Here is a 19,700-nt window from a genome sequence, read left to right on the forward strand (position 1 = left end):
ACACACACAAACCCACCCCGAGTAGTATCATATGGAACTCATCTGAAATCAATCCTGTTTTGCAGAAGCTGCTGCCTGTGCTGAAGAACACGTCCCTAGACATTTAATCATTAAAATATATGCCATTTTTAATGCAAATTCATATTTCAAAAATGGAGGGAGAGTTTACATTCTAGGGTATCTTAAGCCCCAACAAATGGTGTAACTTACAGTAATCAGAATATGTGTATCTCATGGAAAAAGTAAATTTCTAACCAGCTCTAAAGAACCAGGTCTGACTGTCTTCTCTAGCAGATGTGAGAACCAATCATTTCATTCAAGAAGCTGCAAGGTTAGCATATCTTTATTCACTTCATGGGCTATAAAAACCAAGTACATTTCTAAAAAATAAATGCGAAATTTGAGGCAATAAGGTACAATACCTCACAAATGACACCCTGATAAACTTCTACATTAACTTATACAGAACAGAATGAAGGACTTTAAAATAACAAATTAACGAGCTCTATTTCATTTATTTTGTAACTGTGGATTGATGCTGAATTATGCGTAAGAAATTAGGATTAAAAGATCTGAATTCAAGATAGAGGGTATGAGCTGAATGTTAAAATACTGAAACAGTATATCAATCAAACCAAACTACTCACAGAAATTTACTTTTGCATACCATTTGTCCATAAACTAGTTTTAAATAAAAATAAAATTAGTGTTTCCGTGTGGACTATCTTATTATTTGATAACCACTCCTTAATGAAAGAAAAATATTCTGTTTAATACCAGGGACAAAATGTTGAATGAGTGAGCCTCATTCTGAGGTGCACTATTTTTTACCTACATATATATCCACTGGCAGCACACAAGTGGCTACAGACCACAGTTTACGTCTGTGTGGGTGGCAGTGGGGTTAGGGAGCTCAAAGGTTGGCACGTGGACAGGACTTAAATATTGAACTCAGGTGAAAATTATCTGAGTACAAAAGTGAACTGAAAATTTAGAAGAGAAAATTCTCGGTATCTTAAAGAACATTCAATATACAAATAACTGACACAAAGGCAAACTCATACATTCACGATTATGTGTCTGATTCCATGGAACTCCACAAACATCTATAATGGGGTCCAAGCCCAGACTTAAACTTCCTCTGACTTTTTAATAACATTTAACATGGGACAGTTTCTTGTTGATGCTAAGGATACCAAATGTCTTGGCATATATGGGTTGTTGTTTTTTTTTGAGCAAGCAGAAGCTCAGATTCTGTGGTAGGTCTTCACCTGAATTTGTGATTCTAGTGGTTACTAAAAGGAGAACTACCTTGTTAGAAATAAGGTGAGATAACCGGATTTTCCTCTCATCCTCAGAAGGTTCAAGTTTTCTCTCTGCAGAAGCCTCAACAAGAATAAAGGGAAACAGAAATTATAGTCTCATTCTCTACAAATCGGCTAATTTAGTTGTATTCACTGCTTATATGATCATACCACCACTTGATGAAACTCTGATAGGACAACCCACCAAAAGACAGTTATTTTCAAGTACTGTCAAAATTATTTATTCACATTGCAAAAAAGATTCATAATAGAATTTCTTTTTGGTGCATGATCCCTGACTTTTTGAATAAGTAACATTTCGAACACTTTTGAATAAGTAACTCCTCTGAAAATATACCCATTACATAAAAATATACTTATCTGCATATAATGCATGAAAAATCTTAGATATAAATTCTAGACTTTAAAGAATTAATGTGTTAAAAACAATAGGAATTGCAAGAAAAAAATAACCACCAGTAGGCAATCCAAAATAAATGCCTGCTCAATGTCTGCATTTACAATTCTCAAGGACTTCCCTTCTGCAGTAAGCAAACATACTAGATTTGTTATAAAACATAATACTTTCAAATATTTTTAAAGAGTAATGTAAGTCTATTAAAAATAATTTATAAGAAGACTTTTCTCCCCCCTTCTAGTACTTAACCGAAAGGTAGGCCTAAAATTTATCTGGGAGTTGTGTCAATTTATAAAAACTTATACACATACTTACAGGAGTTAAAGAAACCATACAAAGAGGAAAGTTAATTGTACTAAAAACCAGGAATGAAACAGTCACTTAAACACTAAATGGGGCATCAATTAGAAATCAGGACAAAAATAAAATAACTTAATCCCAATATCTGCAGATTTATTGGTTCATCAAGGGATGGTACTTCTTCCTAGCACAAACTTCTAGGAGAATTGAGTGTAAGTGAGAGAGAGAGAGAGAGAGAGAAAGAGAGAGACTTTAAACACCAAGTGGCACATAATGAGTAAGTAAATGAACAAGTGCTATGGCTTAACTGGGTGCTCAGCCTTTCAGCCTGCCGTGCGACATGGTACCATGAGATGACAGCAGGAGTAGGTTTATGAAGTGAGTAAAGAATAAAATAAAGTCGTTATTTCTAAGACGAAGAAAAAAGTAAAACTTAGTTTGCCTTTCAGCCTCCTCCTCTTTCCCCTTCCAGTTCTCACCCCACTGAGAGGCATGCACTGTTGTAGTTAAGAGCGTGGACTTCACAGTCAGCCCCACCTCTTACTACCCTGTAACTGCAGCCAAGTTACCTGACCTCCCATTCCTGTATCTGAAGGATAAGGGTAATCATGGTGCTTACCCAGTAAGGGCTGTGGTGGAGATAAAACGACTGAACACACATCAAGTGCTGAAGATGGTGCCTGGCACATACAAGCCAACGAGTTAGCTATTTTAATTGTTACTGGAGGGTCTTACCTGTCCTAGACTTCCAGAACCTCCCTCTATAATTTACCACCTGTGCTTGCTCCTGCTCAGGCCACAACCCATGCTCTAGCTCTTCCCACAAAAACACCTCTGTTACTTAGAATGGTACTCTTTGCCAGTGTTGCCACATCCATGACAACTGGCGAAAAGAATGCTAATACCTTGGGGTCACTTTTCATTTGTGTAATGTGTGTATAGGGATCTTCTGATGATCTAAAGAGGTAATACCAAGAATTGGGGCAGATCCTTTCCATTCATGGCACTATGTATCCTTCTGCTCTGTGCACAGAGTCAAATGTGACTGAACATTTGACACAAGAACTTTTCACAATAAGAAATATGGAAATCCATTTCTATGGAGATTTTCAATCTGTTCAAATTCACACCACAAAAGTGTCTTACTTTTCCTTCTAAAAAACTTGAGTGTTGTATAATTCAGCTTTCCCTCCATAAACAGTTGGCCTAAATTAATTAAAAACTGGCTCTTTTTCTGTGCCATCTTTAAAAGAAAACTAAATGCAACCAAGTTAAGGCCTTAGCACTATCGGTCCCCAATTTCCATGAACTTTCATCTGGTTTTAATGACCATTCTTTCCACTGCTATTGTCAAAAATGCTATATGCAATTAGAGTGAGTTACAGCACATTAATATAAACCGGGCAGATCTGTAAGAACTTTATCACCTGTCCAGATAGCTGGCAATATGGTTGGTCCTGACAAGTGGAAAGAACAGTAGGACCACTTAAAATTATAACCTGAAAATGGAATTTTTAATATAGAAAAATCTGAGTTGGCCTATACAATTGGTGGCCACATACCCTGCAGGACATAGGCAACTGTTATGGCTGCTGCACTCCAGGTAAGAATGAGTCACAGGACACTGACACCTTGTACCCATGCTCTCCTTCTCAGGTGTTTGACCCAACAAAGGAGCTCTTAATAGCCCTTTCAGGTGTATAAGATTTTAATTGCAGCATCCAGGACTTTGTTCCTACTCACTTGACGCCTCACTCAAACCGGCTAGAGAAGAAACACTGCATTTTTCTCACCTGTCCAGAACAAGGTCTGGAGCAAAGATGAGCTTGCCAGGGTGGTCAATGGAGCGCCACATCAGCCCCACCATCAGCACCTCCATCCAGCAGCTCTCCAACAGCCGCACTTGGTCATACAGGCCGAGCTCCACAAAGCCTGGGGAAAGCGAGAGGCTATGAGACACACCCACCCTCCTCCTCCACTCCCTGTTTCTGTAGAAACAGAAGAGCAAGTTTTCAAAAGCTGTGAAAACACAAACAAAGAAACAATCGATATTTTAAAGATGTGGTTAAATACTGACCTAAGGAAGAAAATTTTGAACTTAAGGTGTGCAATTCGCAATTTCCAGTCTGGGACCCCTTCTAGAGACACATATACATCACTTAGAATTTATAAAGGACTGTTACCTGGACTTACACAGCTTCCCAGACAGATGCTAGTGAAGAACAGAAAGCAGGAACCAATCTTTGTTAGTTATAGCGTAATAACTGCTTTCTACTGCTGAAAAAGATAATGCTGGGCTGCCAGCCAGAGAGACTGCCTGTCTGGCCCAGTCCATGACTGGGGCCAGGAGGGAGTGGGAGGCTGCAGACAGAGCAGGGCCAGCCTCTGCAGAAAGTCAAGGCTTCAACTGAAAGAATTTCTCCAATTGCTTAAAATTTCCCATCCAGTGTTAGACTCACTCTTCTCTGAGCAGGAGTGCTATTTCTAGGCTATTCTATTATGAAGAGTAATTTTAACAACTGAAGCGGGTCCTGATAGTCTAATAGCATGCACTGGTCAAAGAACTGGAAAGAAAACAGGTAATCTCTAGGGAGGTGAGTGCTTCAAAAGCAAAGGAGAGATCTCTAGTGCTTTCTCCACAAGTCATGATAAAAGGATGAGGCTGTGTACTATAAACACAGTTATCAAATGCACAGCCTTGGAGTGTAATGCACTCCAGTTAGAATCCCAGCTCCGCCTCTTCCTAGTTCCTTAATCTCTTTTTAAGTCTTGGTTTTCTTACAGAAAATAATAGAGGTTACAATAACTGCCTCTGAGAATTTCCTCCAGGTAAGTTCTCTCATCATCCTCACTTTACAGATGAGGAAACTATGGCACAGAGAGCACTCCTGGTTCAAATCTTTGAACAATGACAATGCAGATCTGCACATGGGAGAAGTTAATAGAGTAATGAATGGAAAGATGCATAAATCCTTTCCAAAGCCACATTCTATGCTCAATTCTGTTTCTAATATGTGTTTGCATTCCAATCTCACCCGCAGTTATAAACAATAAGCCTACCAAGGGAGGCCGAGCTTCTTATACTTGTAGATATTCGACAAGATCAAGCCTAGGTGATATTTTAACCTTTTTTGGTTTGGACAGTGACTATATCAGCTGAGCAGGGGTGGGGAATCGCACCTCCAGACTACACCTAAGTTTTCTGGAAACTTTTCAAAACACCAGGCTTGAAGAGGGCCTCATGCAGCTTTGCAGTTCAGTTTTGTTAGGACACAAAGCTGCACAGCTCTCAGCAATAATTATTTTCACCACGGCTCTCCATGTGGGGTCCTGAAATACAGTATTTGGAATATGTGTAGAGCAAAGGCCAGAGGGAAGTGCATCGGTATTGTCTCCTCTGAGAAAGAGCAGAGAAAATAATTCTGGCAAAGGTGAAAGTGTCAGACTATCAAAACAGAACTGGAAACCAGAAAATCTTCAGACAGCTCAGAAGCCAACAAATAACCCTGAGACATACCACTAGCCTAGGCCTGGGTCCCACAGCTCTTTATCCCCAACTTCTTACCCCCTCCAATCCTTACAATTTGCCTGAAGGAGTTCCTGCCCCCACCACCCAGGCCAGAGGAATTGTCCCTAGTAGCTTAGAACTTGGAGAGAGACCTCATTTCTTAGACGACTGTAAAGACATGCATGAAGAAGCCCTTTCAGGAGGATGATGGGTTGCTGCCATTCTATGTTTGAATCCTAGATTCACTCTTTCACAGAAATATCAATTCAGCACAATGCAATACTGACCTGGGGAGATGATCACATTACAGTACTGAAAATGCAGGTTCCAAATGGCAACATGAATCATCAAACCTATTTTTAACTTAATGGTATTTCAGGTTTATTGATGATTCATGTTAACTTCAGCTGCTGATTTATTCTATTTGTCCATATATAGTCATTCATGTGAGTCTTTTTCTATTAGAACAATAGTTTACAAATTCCTATTTAGCATCTAACAAACCTTTCACTGTCATACTGGTCATAATGAATCCCACCCCACCTTAACTTGCCTGTACCACTCCTCTCAGGGTGAGGAGTCCACAGCCAGTAGACTGGTCAGTGTGGACCCCTGGCCCCTTCCTTTTAGACCATGTTTCAGGTCTTAGAACCCTTGAGTTTCCTGCCCAAATGGCCCAAGCCCACTTCCAGAGTCTAGTTGGACTCTTCCCTGTCCACCTTCACAGACTAGGCATGAGAGGTGACTAATGCTAGTGTCTGTAGGAGATATGAACATGCAGGATGGGTTTTGCACAAGGCTGTATGGGATGGATCTGGGGATGGGAAAAGAAGAGTTTGGCATGGAAAGGGCCCTGACATGTACGATTCCCCCTGTGCTGTACAGAACTCAGAGAAGAATTCCAAATTGGAACCTGGCCATCCAGGACGTGTTAAAGGTATATATGTGGAGATGGGAAGAGGGAACACATTTCATTTAAAGGTTATAAATCAAGCTGTCAAACTGTTAAATACAGAGACCATCTTTTGCGGACCTCCATCTTGTAGTCTTGTACTGTAAAAGTTAGGGGCAGGCCTTTCTACAAATAAATGGAAAGCTGAGACCCAGAAAGCCCTACCGGGAATTTTCTTGGCCCAGCCGATCATGTGCACCAGTTCCTTGTCGGCCAGCTTGGTCAGGGACATCATCATGGAGGACTCGGTGAAGGGTGCGCTGGGGCGGCTCACCAGCACGTTGGGCGGCTCCGCCTCCAGGAGCGTGAGCACCAGCTGCTCAGGGCCCAGGGCGCTCAGCAGAAGCTCCTTCACTCGGCTCACATGCCCACCGTTTTTCTTGGCTTTGCTCAGGCAGTGCAGCTGCTCGTCAGAATTCCTCTGCCTTCTTACTATGCGGTACCCACACCTTTCCCTCCTGGAGCCTAAGATGGAGAGCAGATGATAACACGGTGCTTTCCTGTCCCTTTGCCGACCCAGCATTCAAGTTCCCTGAGTCGCCAGGGTAAAAATCACAGTGATGTCATTGTAAAACCGTAGTCTATTCTCAGAATGTGTCTTAGAACAGAAGACTGACTTAGTTTCTGGAGCCTGTGGGGCATGTACCAAAGATTATTACTTTTGTGACTGTATTAGCAAAATCAGTAATATGACTTTTAAAGGACAATAGTCCAAATGACCTCGAGGTCTCCATTTCAAGGTCATCTATGAATACTAAATCCACTTATCTTTAAAAGGGTGTTGACATATCTGTTTCCAAACAATGAAATTAGGAATTTTCTTCAGACAGATGGGAAAAAGTTAGAAACTGAACATTGGTATTTCCAAACAGTTATCAAGAAACACACTTTCATAATACATTCTTAAAATGTTTACATGCATGTGTGTGTATACGTACACCCTTCTTACATACATAAATATTTCAAATAATAAATTAATTGAAAAAAACTGGAAAATGTAAAAGAGCACAAATTTGGCATAAATTCTTTTAGTTTAAAATTTTTTTCTTTTACCTTTCCACATTTTATATACAAAATTAGGATATTGTATATATTATTTCATAACCTGCTTTTTTCTCTTTTTATTAAAAAATGCATTTTACAATTTAAAAATCTATATAGCATTCTGTTTTATGAGTATAGCATCACTTAAAGTGTCCTCAGTTGATGGAAATCTAGGCTGGTTCTAATTTCTTTGCTAATAAAAATATTGCAATGAAAATGTATCTTTGTACATGTATCCAATTATTACTTTCTTATAATAAATTCAAAGAAATCAAGAAATGCTGAACAAAGGCATATAAACATTTAAAATTGAGATACATATTGATAAGTTGCCCTTCAAAAGTATTTTTAAATTTATAATCTAAATAATACTCTAAGGGCTACCTATTTTCTCATAATACAATTGGGCATTAAAGATAATTTTTAATCTTGGCTAATCTGACAGGTGACTAAACAATCTCATTTCATGTTGTATTTTTTTAATTACTATCATGGTTAACTAATATATTTGCCTTTTGTATTTCTTTTACTTGTGAACTGCCTATTTCTTTTGCCTTTATTTCCCCTAATAACCTAAAAAGCCTCTTCATATAGTAACAAGAGACAACTTTTGTTATATGCAATATTTGCCTTGTTATATATCTTTTAACTTTGCTCGTGGTGTCTTCTGTCATAAAAAAACTATAGTACATAGTCAAATCTTTTTGTTTCACATCAAAATTATATAAATATTTTTCCATATCTTAAAGCACTTTGTAATTCAAATCTATTTAGAATTTCATGTATGTATCATGTCATATTACTATTTCATGTTATGTTTTTCCAGATGGATGTACAATTTCTCCAATATTATTTATTGAATAAGCTTTTCCCATTGATTTTTACAAAATGCCTTGACATTTAATAAATAATTGTATATAAAAGGGTCTCCTTCTGGACTCTCTACTCTGTTTTATAGATCTATTTCTATTCTTATGCTGGTATCAAAATATTTCAGTTACTATAGGTTTATGGAATAAAATGTAATGAGATAATAGCTTTAAGATGGTGGGGGAAAGGAGATATTTAGAATTATATTCTTAGCTAAACTATTATTAAAGAATGAGGATAAATTAAAGACATTTTCAGTTAGACGAAGATTGATAAGATATATCATTCATAGCCCCTTTGAATTATCTACTATACTGTGTTATTTGGGATGGAGAAAATGGACCAGAAGGAAGCAATGAGATTCGAAAAACAATGGTAAGAAAATAAATTGAAAGTATGAGATTGAATCTAAAAAGCAATGAATAAAATAATAGTAACCAATATTTTGAGGTAGAGAAACAAAGTAGAATCAAAATACCAGACAATCGATTGTAAGATGAGAGAGTAATGATTTTGGTTAGAACTTTCTAAGATTCTTTATTTGGGATGGGAGATTTCTATTAGAGACAGTGGCCTGAATTCTCAAATTAATCAAGAATATATGTTAAAAATATATGTCATTACTAAAAGAATTGAAACAGAAAGTATGACTTCTAAACTAGAAGAAGAGGAAAAAGAAAACAAGAATTGTGGTAAACACCAAAAAGGAAAAGTAAATAATGCATAATGAATTTTTTAAAAGCACAAAATAACAGAAATGAACCCAAATATTAGTGATCACAATAAACATAAATAGACTAAATTCACCAGTTAGGAGCAGCTCCAAGATCATATCTATTTTGTAACCTAGACATAGACTGGTTATAACAAATACATCTAACAGAAAAACTGAATATACATCAAAACAACAAAAGCAACAACAAAACCCAATGTACAACTATAACGCCAAAAAGTGATTGAAAGAAAAAGATGAATTGATAAATATACTAGTCTTATAATGGGATATTTTAACATCTCTCTCAACAGCTGATAGAGCAAAAAGTTAAGAGAAAAGTTAGAATATAGAACATTTAAACAGCACAACGAACAAGGTTAATCTGTAAAAACTCATGGACATTTGCAAAAATTGTACTAGGTCATAAATAAAATTTTAACTAAAAATGATATTATGTAGAGCATATTCTCTAACCATAACACAATATAAATAGAAACTGACAATAAAAATATAACTTCCAAATCCCTATAAATTTTAACACAAAAATATTTCTAAAGATCCATTGAAGACCCATGTAAAATGAAAATTAAGAAGACATGTTATAAGTCAGGATGTCATTAGCATGGGTACAACTTTATGAATTTTCTCCCAAAAATAATCTAAAATTTAAAATCTGCAAAATGCCTAGTTTCTATATTTTCACCATTATATTTGTTCATTAAATTCAATTGTCCGCATTAAAAAATATATATAAGCTTATTATAAGAAATTGAAGAAGATACAAAGAAATGGAAAGATATTCTATGTTCTTGCATTAGAAGAATAAATGACCTTATTACCCAAAGCATTATACAGATTTAATGCAATCCCCATAAAAATCTCATTGGCATTTCTTAAAGAAATAGAACAAAAAAAAAATCAGATTTGTGTGGAAACACAAAAGACCCCGAATTGCCAAAGCCATCCTGAGAAAAAAGAATGAGGCTGGAGGTATCACTCTGCCCGACTTCAAATTATACTACAAAGCTACAATAATCAAAATGGCATGGTGTTGGCAGAAAAACAGACACACGGACAAGAGGAACAGAATCGAGAGTCCAGAAGTAAACCCATGTTTATACGGGCAAATAATTTATTGAAGAAGAGAAAGCTTCTTCAATAAATGGTGCTGGGAAAACTGGAAAGCCATCTGCAAAAGAATGAAACTAGACTGTTGTCTATCATCACACACCAAAATTAACTCAAAATGGATTAAGGACCCAAATATAAGACCTGAAACAGTAAACTGCATAGAAGAAAACATAGGAACTAAACTCATGGACCTTGGACTTAAAGAGAATTTTACAAATTTGACCTCAAGGACAAGAGGTGTAAAAGCAAAAATAAATGAATGGGACTACATCAAACTAAAAAGCATCTGCGCAGCAAAAGAAACCATCAACAAGGTAAAGAGACAACCATCCGAATAGGGAAATATATTTGCAAGCAATGCCTCCAATAAGGGCCTAATATCCAAAATTTATAAAGAACTCATACAACTCAATAACAACAAAAAAAACCCAAAGGATCCAACCAAAAAATGGGCAGAGGACCTGAACAGACACTTCTTCCAAGAAGACATACAAATGGCCAACAAACATATGAAAAGATGTTCATCATCACTAGCTATCAGGGAAATGCAAATCAAAATCACAATGAGATACCATCTCACACCTGTTAAAATAGCTGTTATCAACAGGACAATGTTGGAGAGGATGTAGAGAAAAAGGAACCCTCACACACTGCTGGTATGACTGTAAATTGGTACAGCCTATGGAAAACAGTATGGAGGTTCCTCAAAAAACTAAGAACTGATCTACCATATGATCCAGCAATCCCTCTACTGAGTATTTACCCCAAAGACTTGAAAACCCATATCTGAAAAGATATTTGCACATTGATGTTCATGGCAGCATTATTCACAGTGGCTGGGACATGGAAGCAACTGAAGTGTCTTACGATAGATGATTGGCTAAAGAAGCTGTAGTACATATATACAATGGAATATTACTCAGCCATAAGAAGAGATGAAATACTGCCATTTGAGACAACATGAATGGACCTCGAGATAATCATGCAAAGTGAAATAAACCAGACAGAAAAAGTTGAAAACCACATGATATCACTTATATGTGGGATATAAATCTAAAAGCAACAAACTAACAGGACAAACAGAGACTCATGGACATGGACAATAGACTAGTGGTTACCAGAGGATGGGGTGGGGGGAGGAGGGAAGTAGATGGGGTAAAAGGGGTCAAATATGTAGTGACAGAAAGAAATCTAACTATGGGAGGTGAATATACAATGCAATATATATCTATGCCTTACTGTTAAATTGTACACCTGAAATTTACTGGATTTTGTTAACCCACATCACCATAAAAAAATTAATTAAATATATATATATATTAGAAAGTATGAGAATAATTTAAATTATTTGCCCCCAAGAAAACTTATCTGAATTTCCCCTTAACCTTGGCTAGTTGCAGTAGAAGAAAAGGCTCTATCCATCCAGAAATATTTGAATCAAATTTATTACTAAAAGAATTAGAAGCCTAAAACATAGTTCATCTTATTAGTAATCAGAGTGCTATAGTTAAGATCAATTATACCCCCATAGTAAAATGGAACAAAATATATGGTTTAAGAAAGTAACTTTCTGATCACACATTTCTCTTTTGTAGAGTATACGAGGATAAAGAGTTTACAAAATAGGTTTACATACAAAGTGAAAGGTTCTGAATCTATACATTCAAATTTATTTGACCAGTTTTCACTGACAAAGCACTATGTATCAGGCTCTGTACTGAGTGCTGGGGATCCTAGGATCAATAAAATGAAGCCCTTGACAAAGAATTCACATTTTTCTACCAAGGACATTTCTAGTGTCATGACTGTGACACTGCAATCTAGGCGGAGTCACTCAGTGTGCCTCTGAGTGAGCTTAATGAGAAACTCTACTAAATAGGAGTGCTCCATATTAGAAAGTGTCCCAGCAAAATGATAACGACGATAATGATGTCCACAACAATAGTAAATGATAATAATTTACTAAGGCTTAGCTAAGAAAGTTCACTCCTACTGGTATTTTCTCCATGGTCAGTGAAAGCTAAATATCCAACTGTTTGCACATTAACCCATCTTGTTTCTTCTGTAATCTCCAAAGATAACAAAATATTTTTTCTTAGCCCTACCTGGTGATTTTTTTGGCCAAGTTCAATGACCCTTTCTTTTCATTCCCCTTTTCCATGAAAGAGTTTTTAACTATGTACATTTCTGTACTTTGCCTCATGAGACCATATTATATCAAACTCACAACTTATATGAAATTGCCATTGAGGGAGACAGAAAGGAAGAAAAACTATAATTTAGTGCCAGACACTGTGCTAGGTCTTTATATGTGTTATCATATGTATTCCTTACTAAACTCAATGAAACAGATATCTCTGTTTCAGAGAAAACTGAAGGCTAGAAGTTCGAGTCATTTGAGCATACTCATATAGCAAGCAGTAATGGGACAAAAAATGATATTCAGTCTATGGGAGTCCAGTTCTCATGCTCTTCCCAACACATATACTGCCCCCTACAGGCGGAGTGTACATGTGCAGCTGCCCTGGTCCTGAATCACCAGGCTACAGATACCCAACAGATCCCAGGATAATAAAAGTGTTCTCCTAAATCTAACTAAAAATTTTCTAAAATACATATTCACCTTAAAATATTGCTTAACTTAAAACATGAAACACTTATTTGCAATCTTTTGTCAGAGGACAAGGCTTTCTCCTTAAGCACCTCCGCCAATTAAATTTAATTAAGTTACTTCCTAGCATAAACCACAGCTATGATACGTTGTCTCTGGATTTTCGGTTTTGGCTTCTTTAAAATAGAACAAGAACTTAGGCACTCATAAAGCAATCTGAACTAAGAATCTTTCTAGGCTTATAATTCCTCACCAATCTCATCCATACCTAACACAATAACTATTAGCCCTTTATAGCTTATTCAAAGCTTTCACAGAAACAACTGTGTTTTCCTATTCATATTTCATATGTTTGCATAAATTTTAATTAGAATATATAACTTAACAATTACAATGAGTAGAAACGGATTTGAGAAGAAGCCTGATTACTGATGAGGATATAACTGAAGTGTTGGGAACAGAAATGTTCAAATGTTCTAGAAAGCAACCAATGCACACTGGGAGGTCAAGGGCATTGGCGGGATGTTTTACAAGGGAAACAGAAAGCGTCAATGATTCTAGGAAGCCAGAGAACTATGACCAAATGAAAAGAACTTCTGCTGTAATTCTGAACTAGGTGAGAGGTCTTATCTATCACCCACACAGAGAAAAAGAAAAGAACAAAGAATGTTCAAGAGACAGTTACTAAGATTGTCAGGGAGAAAAGAGAGATACTTGTTTTAAATTTTTCAAATAGTTATAAAGAGAGAAATTATAACTAACTACAGGCAAAATTTTGGCTAGTAGAAGAAAAGTACCGGCAGAGCTGGTATGAGTCTACAGAAACAAGCAAGTGTGTACAGACCAGTGAATCAAAGTTAGCCAGATGAAGAGAGCAGGGTGTAGGCATCACTGTCAGTTGTTATATTAATGTGCTCATTTTCCTTTGTTTTTTCATGTATGTATGTGCACATAAATTTTCACAGGCATATGCATGCACACATGTTGTAGTAGAACAAAATCTATGCTCTATGTGCTTTTCACAGTCTTATCATGTTTCTGACTATGTGTTTTTTTTCTCTACTTCTACAAAGCTATTGGAGGGATAGGCCTGAGTCAATCCAAGCCACCCAAGTAACCAACAAGACATGCTACTTTCTTGTCACAGTTGTAACTGTGAATATTCACCAGACCTTCAGCCCTAAACTTTTCAAGGCCTCAGGAAGATGGTCATCCATCCCCTGTCTGAGCACTTCAGTGGCTAGAGTTCCCTAATTCATGCTGCAGTCTATTCTGTCGTCAGAGCACTTGAATTGTAGATAAGTAGTTCTTCCCTATATTGGGCCAAAATCTGCCTCCTATAACTTGTTCCCACTCATCCCAGCTCTGTCCTCTGCAGTTACAGGGATTGAGTCAAAGCTTCCTTCAATGCGACAGCATACAAATACTTTTAGATAATCGCCAAGTCCTAAATGTCTTCTTATCCAGTCTACACATCCCCCTAGCTGTTAGCATGTCCCACATACAAGAAAAGGGGGAGTAGATACTCACCACACTTCACCATTCCAACTTCATAGCACTTCCGAAGTCGGCAGGCCTGGCAGCTTTTGCGCCGGTTCTTATCTATTGTACACTGATTTGTAGCTGGACAAATATAATCGTTATGTCCTAGAGCAAAGCAAAAAAAAGGAAGGTTATTATTATGATATTTTGGTCAACTGTCTTCCTGGTCAACAGCACTGATTATACTACCCAGCTGAGAGATAAGAGACAGATACAAAGGCCAAAGTTCAGCCTCATCGGTGCCCTCTTAGTGAGTAAAGGAAACGAAAGAATATTTCAATATCTTACTTTTTGACTAATAGGTTATTCTCTACATGTTCTTAGAATTCTCAAGAGATATATTTAGAAATATTCTCCTTTGGACACAGAAAGTGAGGCAGTCACCTGAAATTGTTTTGCTCCAAATCACAGAACTCCTCAAGAGTAATATTTATATATCAGGTCAGCAAAGTCAACTGCTTATATTTTTACATAGATCTCTCTTTGGGATTTAGCATATCTTTATGGAAATTCATAGTCAAATAAGAGAACTAAACTAGTCATAAGAGAACAGATCAAGAAATTAGCAGACTAAATAAGAACAGAAAGAACTGCTACTTAACATTGTTATAGTAAACTATTCTTCTCAATTCCTCCCTCCCCTCCTCAGCCTTGTGACCTGGCAGTGTACTAGGGGGAGAGAATATATTTCCCCACCAAATGATAATGGACTTGGCCATGGGACTTGCTTTAGCCAATGGTATGCTTGTAGATGTGCTACTCCAACAGTTGGGCTTGGCCACTGGCCCAAGCAGAATGCAGAGACATATGGTGCAGATGTGAACTCAACCCAAGGCCCAGAACCAAGCCTTATGAAGTAAAGCCACCCTAACCAACTCATAGATCTATAACTAAGAAAAATAATGCTGATCGTAGTAAGACACTAGTTTCAAAAATTACTTCAAATGTTCTGTGGAGAATGGATTAGAGGTGGCAAAACTGATGAAAGCCAGGAAACCAGGTGAGAATCTGCTGTAGTTATGCAAATTAGGGATGAGGCTGTCTGGACTGGGTAATGGTAAGGAGGATAAAGAAAACTACATGGATCTGAGAGATTTAGGAAATAGAAATTGTAACAAAATAGAAGAAAAGTAAAAGTACAGAGTATTTTGGTGTTTGTTTTTATTTCTTAATTGTGTCTTTCTAATAAATAATATGGCCTGAATGTCTTACATTAAAGCTATGATGGACCTGAACTTCAACATGGGAAATGAATGAATCTCAATCATAAATTAAATGAGCAAGTCATAAAACAAATTACACTCACACAATAAAAGGCAAGACTCCATTTATGTAAAGTTCAAAAATAGAGAAAACTAAACTATCTTGCATTTTAGGGAAGCATGCTTAGGTGGTAAAACCATGGCAAGCAAGGTAGAAATTAGGACTGTCTTACCTCTGTAAAAAGGGAAGGAGCTGTGACTGGAAGGACTACCCAGAGGGACCCTGAGGTTCCGGAGATAGCCTATTTCAAGGCCTGAGCATTAGTTAAATGACAGTTTGTATTCTTTAAACTAGATTTAAATAAATACTGGAATAAATATACTCCTTAACTCTATCCTCTGAGAGACCCTGAGAGCATGGACATCTGAGAGCAATGAGCAAACTAGCACCCAGATCATGGTTTATAAATATCATCCTTCACTAAGAAGAAACAGGGCTCTTTGGAGAAATAGCTTATTCTAGGACAGGGGAAGAGAAAGCACAAGATGATTTTAAAACATCTTGTTGTGCCAGGAAGTAAAGAAGTGCCAAAGAATTATGGGTGCAAGTCAAAAAAAAAAGTGCGAAAGACACAGAAGCGAGTTAAGATCCTGCTGATCTGGGATAATTTGGATATCCAAATAATGATAGAACTAGATAGTAACTACCTGTAGAAAATAGGAAATGATAAGTTATACTGATATAAATGAAAGGCTTAATGAAGAATGGGATATTTACATTGTCTCAAAGGATCTCAACAAAAATATTCACTAATTACAAAGGGGAAAAGAATAATTTACAGTGTAGAAGTCTGGCAGATATCATCTTAGCCAAACAAATTACACATCACCAGTAACAGGGCAAATTGAAATCAGGCAGCACATGAAATAAGCCAGTAAGAAGAATATAACATCATTTGTGATATTCCTGCCAACAGTGTGTAAGCTGAACCTACTGATGAGATTCACATCAGAGAAGCCCAAAGTAATAGGCTTCTGCAAAGTAACAAGCCTCTAAGGTTCAAAAGTGGCAAGATTGTGAAAACCAAGACTAAGGGACTCTTGTGGACAGAGGAAGGCTAAAAAGACATAACTAAATGCAAAGTGTGATTCTAAACTGCTTCCTTTTGCTGTAGAGGGCCCTGTGGAGACAACGGCAAAACTTAAATGAGTCTGAGGATTAGATGGTAGTAATGTATCAAAGCTAATTTCCCAGTTTTGACTGTTGTGGCAATACAGGAAATACATGTTAAAGTATTCAGGGGTGATGGGGCCTAATGGTGGCATCTCATTCTCAAATGACTCCAGGAAAAAGGGCTCTTTATATTGTATACACACAACTTCTGTCAGTTTGAAAATAAAAAATAAAAAATGCTACCTTTGGCTTCTCAAACAATATAGCTGTTAATTCACACAAATACAGATACATACAAATACTCAAATACAGATAAATTGAAGTTTATCTATATTTTGAATGCTATTGTTCTAAGTCCTGAAATTAATTTTCCTTTTTCAAATTCACCAGATTTTAAAGAACATTCCCAAAATGATATGGTTCCATGTTTGGACTACAATCAAATATAATAATCCTCTCTCACCTTAAGTAGATTCCAGTAACATTTGTTCAACAAAACACAAACTGAAATTCAGTTGTTTGTGGCTTTATCACTGTGCCCTGAGTCAGCCTGGGGTGCCAGCAAAAGTATAGACCGGACAATTCTAGAAGACATCTCTCCCTCATAGGTATGAAAACCACTCTCTCAAGTCACCCTTCACACTGGCCATGTAGAGGAGGCAATGTCTGCCCAGCTTGACATATCAACGTTTCTGAGTGCCTGCAGATGTCCAGATATTCTTCATCTATATTTCGTTTCATCCCAGAACTTTCCTATAAAGAGCTATGAGCCCCATTTTACAAATGAAAACAAGCTCAGCTTTAGTTTTCTATTTTGCATAATAAATTTCTATAAACTTATTAGCTTAAAACAAAACAATTTGTTATCTCATAGTTTTCATAGTTTAGCTAGATGCTCTACTCCAGAGTCTCACAAGGCTGCAATCAAGGCGTCAGCTGGGCCATAGTCTCATCTAAAGCTCAGGGTCCTCTGCCAAGCTCATGCAAGCTGTTGATAGAATGTCTCTTGCAGCTATAAGACTGAGGTTCCCTCTTCTTGCTAACTATAGGTGGGACACTGCTCTCAGCTCTTAGAGGCAGTTCAGAACATGATGTTTGCTCTTAGAGGCAGTTCAGAACATGATGAGGCTAAAAGGAGAGCAAATCTCTTACTTTCAGTTTCTCTACAGTCTGTTATGATGGAGTCTTATTTACTCATAGCATAATCACAAGAGATTATCCCCATCAACATTTGCTATATAATATAAACTAATGAAGGGAACAACTCTCATCCTATTTACAGGTTCCCACACGCTCAAGAGTAGGGGGCAATATAAAGTGTGTTCTAAAAAGATTTTTTTAAAGAACAGATAATTATCTTGTCATTGCATTTATCCTCACAGGATTCAAAACTAAATTATATTTTAAAAACCAAAATATAGTTATAATGAGAAATTTTCTAAATTATATTTTAAAACCCAAAATATAGTTATAATGAGAAATTTTCTATTTTACTTTAGAACACAATGCTTTATATTTAAAAGGTAAATATAATCCTGCACTACTTTCCATAGAAGTAGTAATCTTTAGTACTCTCTAAGAATATGTCATGCTTATTGGTTTTATAAAGAGGTTTATAACAATAAGCATTAAAGGACAACTAGAGGTTCACTTTTATTATTTTTTTCTGAGTTTATTTTAAAAGATAATTCTACATTTAAGAAAGACAGTACGATATCAACATGCTCAATAAAAACACCCTAGAAAATGTCTTATGCAAGGTCATAGTAATTCGCTTCACTTCTGGCAAAAAAAAAAAAAGAAAAAAGGAAAAAGCCCTCCTCAAACTACACTGACTACCTTATGTGTTAACATGGTTTCTTGTCCCATGCAACAGTCTGAGAAGCATGTACTCCATACTAATAAAACTAAGAGAAAACCTCAAAATAAAATTAAAAACAAAATAATTCTTTCAGTTGAGATATAAAACTTTATAGGAACATGTGCTTTTTATAATATAAAACATAAAAAGTTATCCTCATTTTTCTCTGCAAAATTATTAAGTCTGTCTGAATACCTATTACCATTCATATCCAACTGTATGGAGGAAAGAGACTTGGAATCAGAGGATCGTATTTGAATCTGAGCTCAGCCTTCCAGTTTTATTTCAAAAATAAAGTAATGTTTATTATTCTCACCCTCCCTGACACTGTTATACCAAAACAGCAGGCATCTACTTTCTTTTTGTTCTCTCAGGACATTCTTCCTGAGTTTGAGAACAAATAAAACCCAAATAACGGAATATATGCCTCTCAGGTAAGAATCTTTTACATAACCTATCAGCTGTTAGAGCTTGACAATTAAAGTTCAGCCTCTAACAGAGCTGAACAATGATAAAGGGCTGTTGTAAATACCAAAATGAAAGTGAATAGTAGAATATAATAGTAATAATTACTATGATATGTGAGTAGAAAATAGCCAAAAGAATGTAATTTATGGAAATATCGAGAAATGTGCCAGACACATTTTTTAAATTAACAAGAGATATAAAAGACCAAATAAATGGAGACAAAATGTGTTTCTTGATATAAAGATTATTATGAAGATTCCTCCTAAAATAATTCTCACGTTTAACAAAATCTCTACTTTTCTTAACATTAAGAATGGGAGGCCACTTAAATTATTCTAACATTTCTATTGACAAATAAAATAGCCAGGACTTTTTTTTTTAATTGGAGGTATTTATACTGCCATGTATTAAAATTCATTATAAAATTCTAATAATTAAAATAATATGGAACTTATACAAGAACGGAGAGATAGATCAACAGAACAGTCAGAATAAAGCTCTAATATATACATCAATGAGTATATGAAAAGATGCTCAAAATCATCAGTAATGCAAATTAAAATCACAATGAGATACAATTACATTCCCAATAGAATGGCT

The 19,700-nt window shown here is 36.4% G+C and overlaps 1 protein-coding gene across 3 annotated transcripts in view; it reads right to left on the reverse strand.

Annotated features, from left to right (window-relative positions):
- ESR2 (estrogen receptor 2) overlaps positions 1–19,700 on the reverse strand; it is a 58,095-nt gene that overhangs the window by 21,609 nt on the left and 16,786 nt on the right. Inside the window, exons 5-8 of one of the 3 annotated variants that reach the window (XM_039875210.1) lie at positions 14,384–14,500; positions 6,648–6,947; positions 3,816–3,954; positions 1,312–1,386 (exon numbers count right to left, since the gene is read on the reverse strand). In XM_039875210.1, the coding sequence (XP_039731144.1) occupies positions 1,312–1,386; positions 3,816–3,954; positions 6,648–6,947; positions 14,384–14,500 (631 nt within the window). Of the gene's footprint in view, positions 1–1,311; positions 1,387–3,815; positions 4,042–6,647; positions 6,948–14,383; positions 14,501–19,700 lie in introns of all 3 variants that reach the window. The other 2 variants (XM_039875209.1, XM_039875211.1) reach the window with 2 other exon arrangements.

This window comes from Pteropus medius, unplaced genomic scaffold (assembly GCF_902729225.1).
Source record: "Pteropus medius unplaced genomic scaffold, Ma_sr-lr_union100, whole genome shotgun sequence".
Lineage (NCBI taxonomy): Eukaryota > Metazoa > Chordata > Mammalia > Chiroptera > Pteropodidae > Pteropus > Pteropus medius.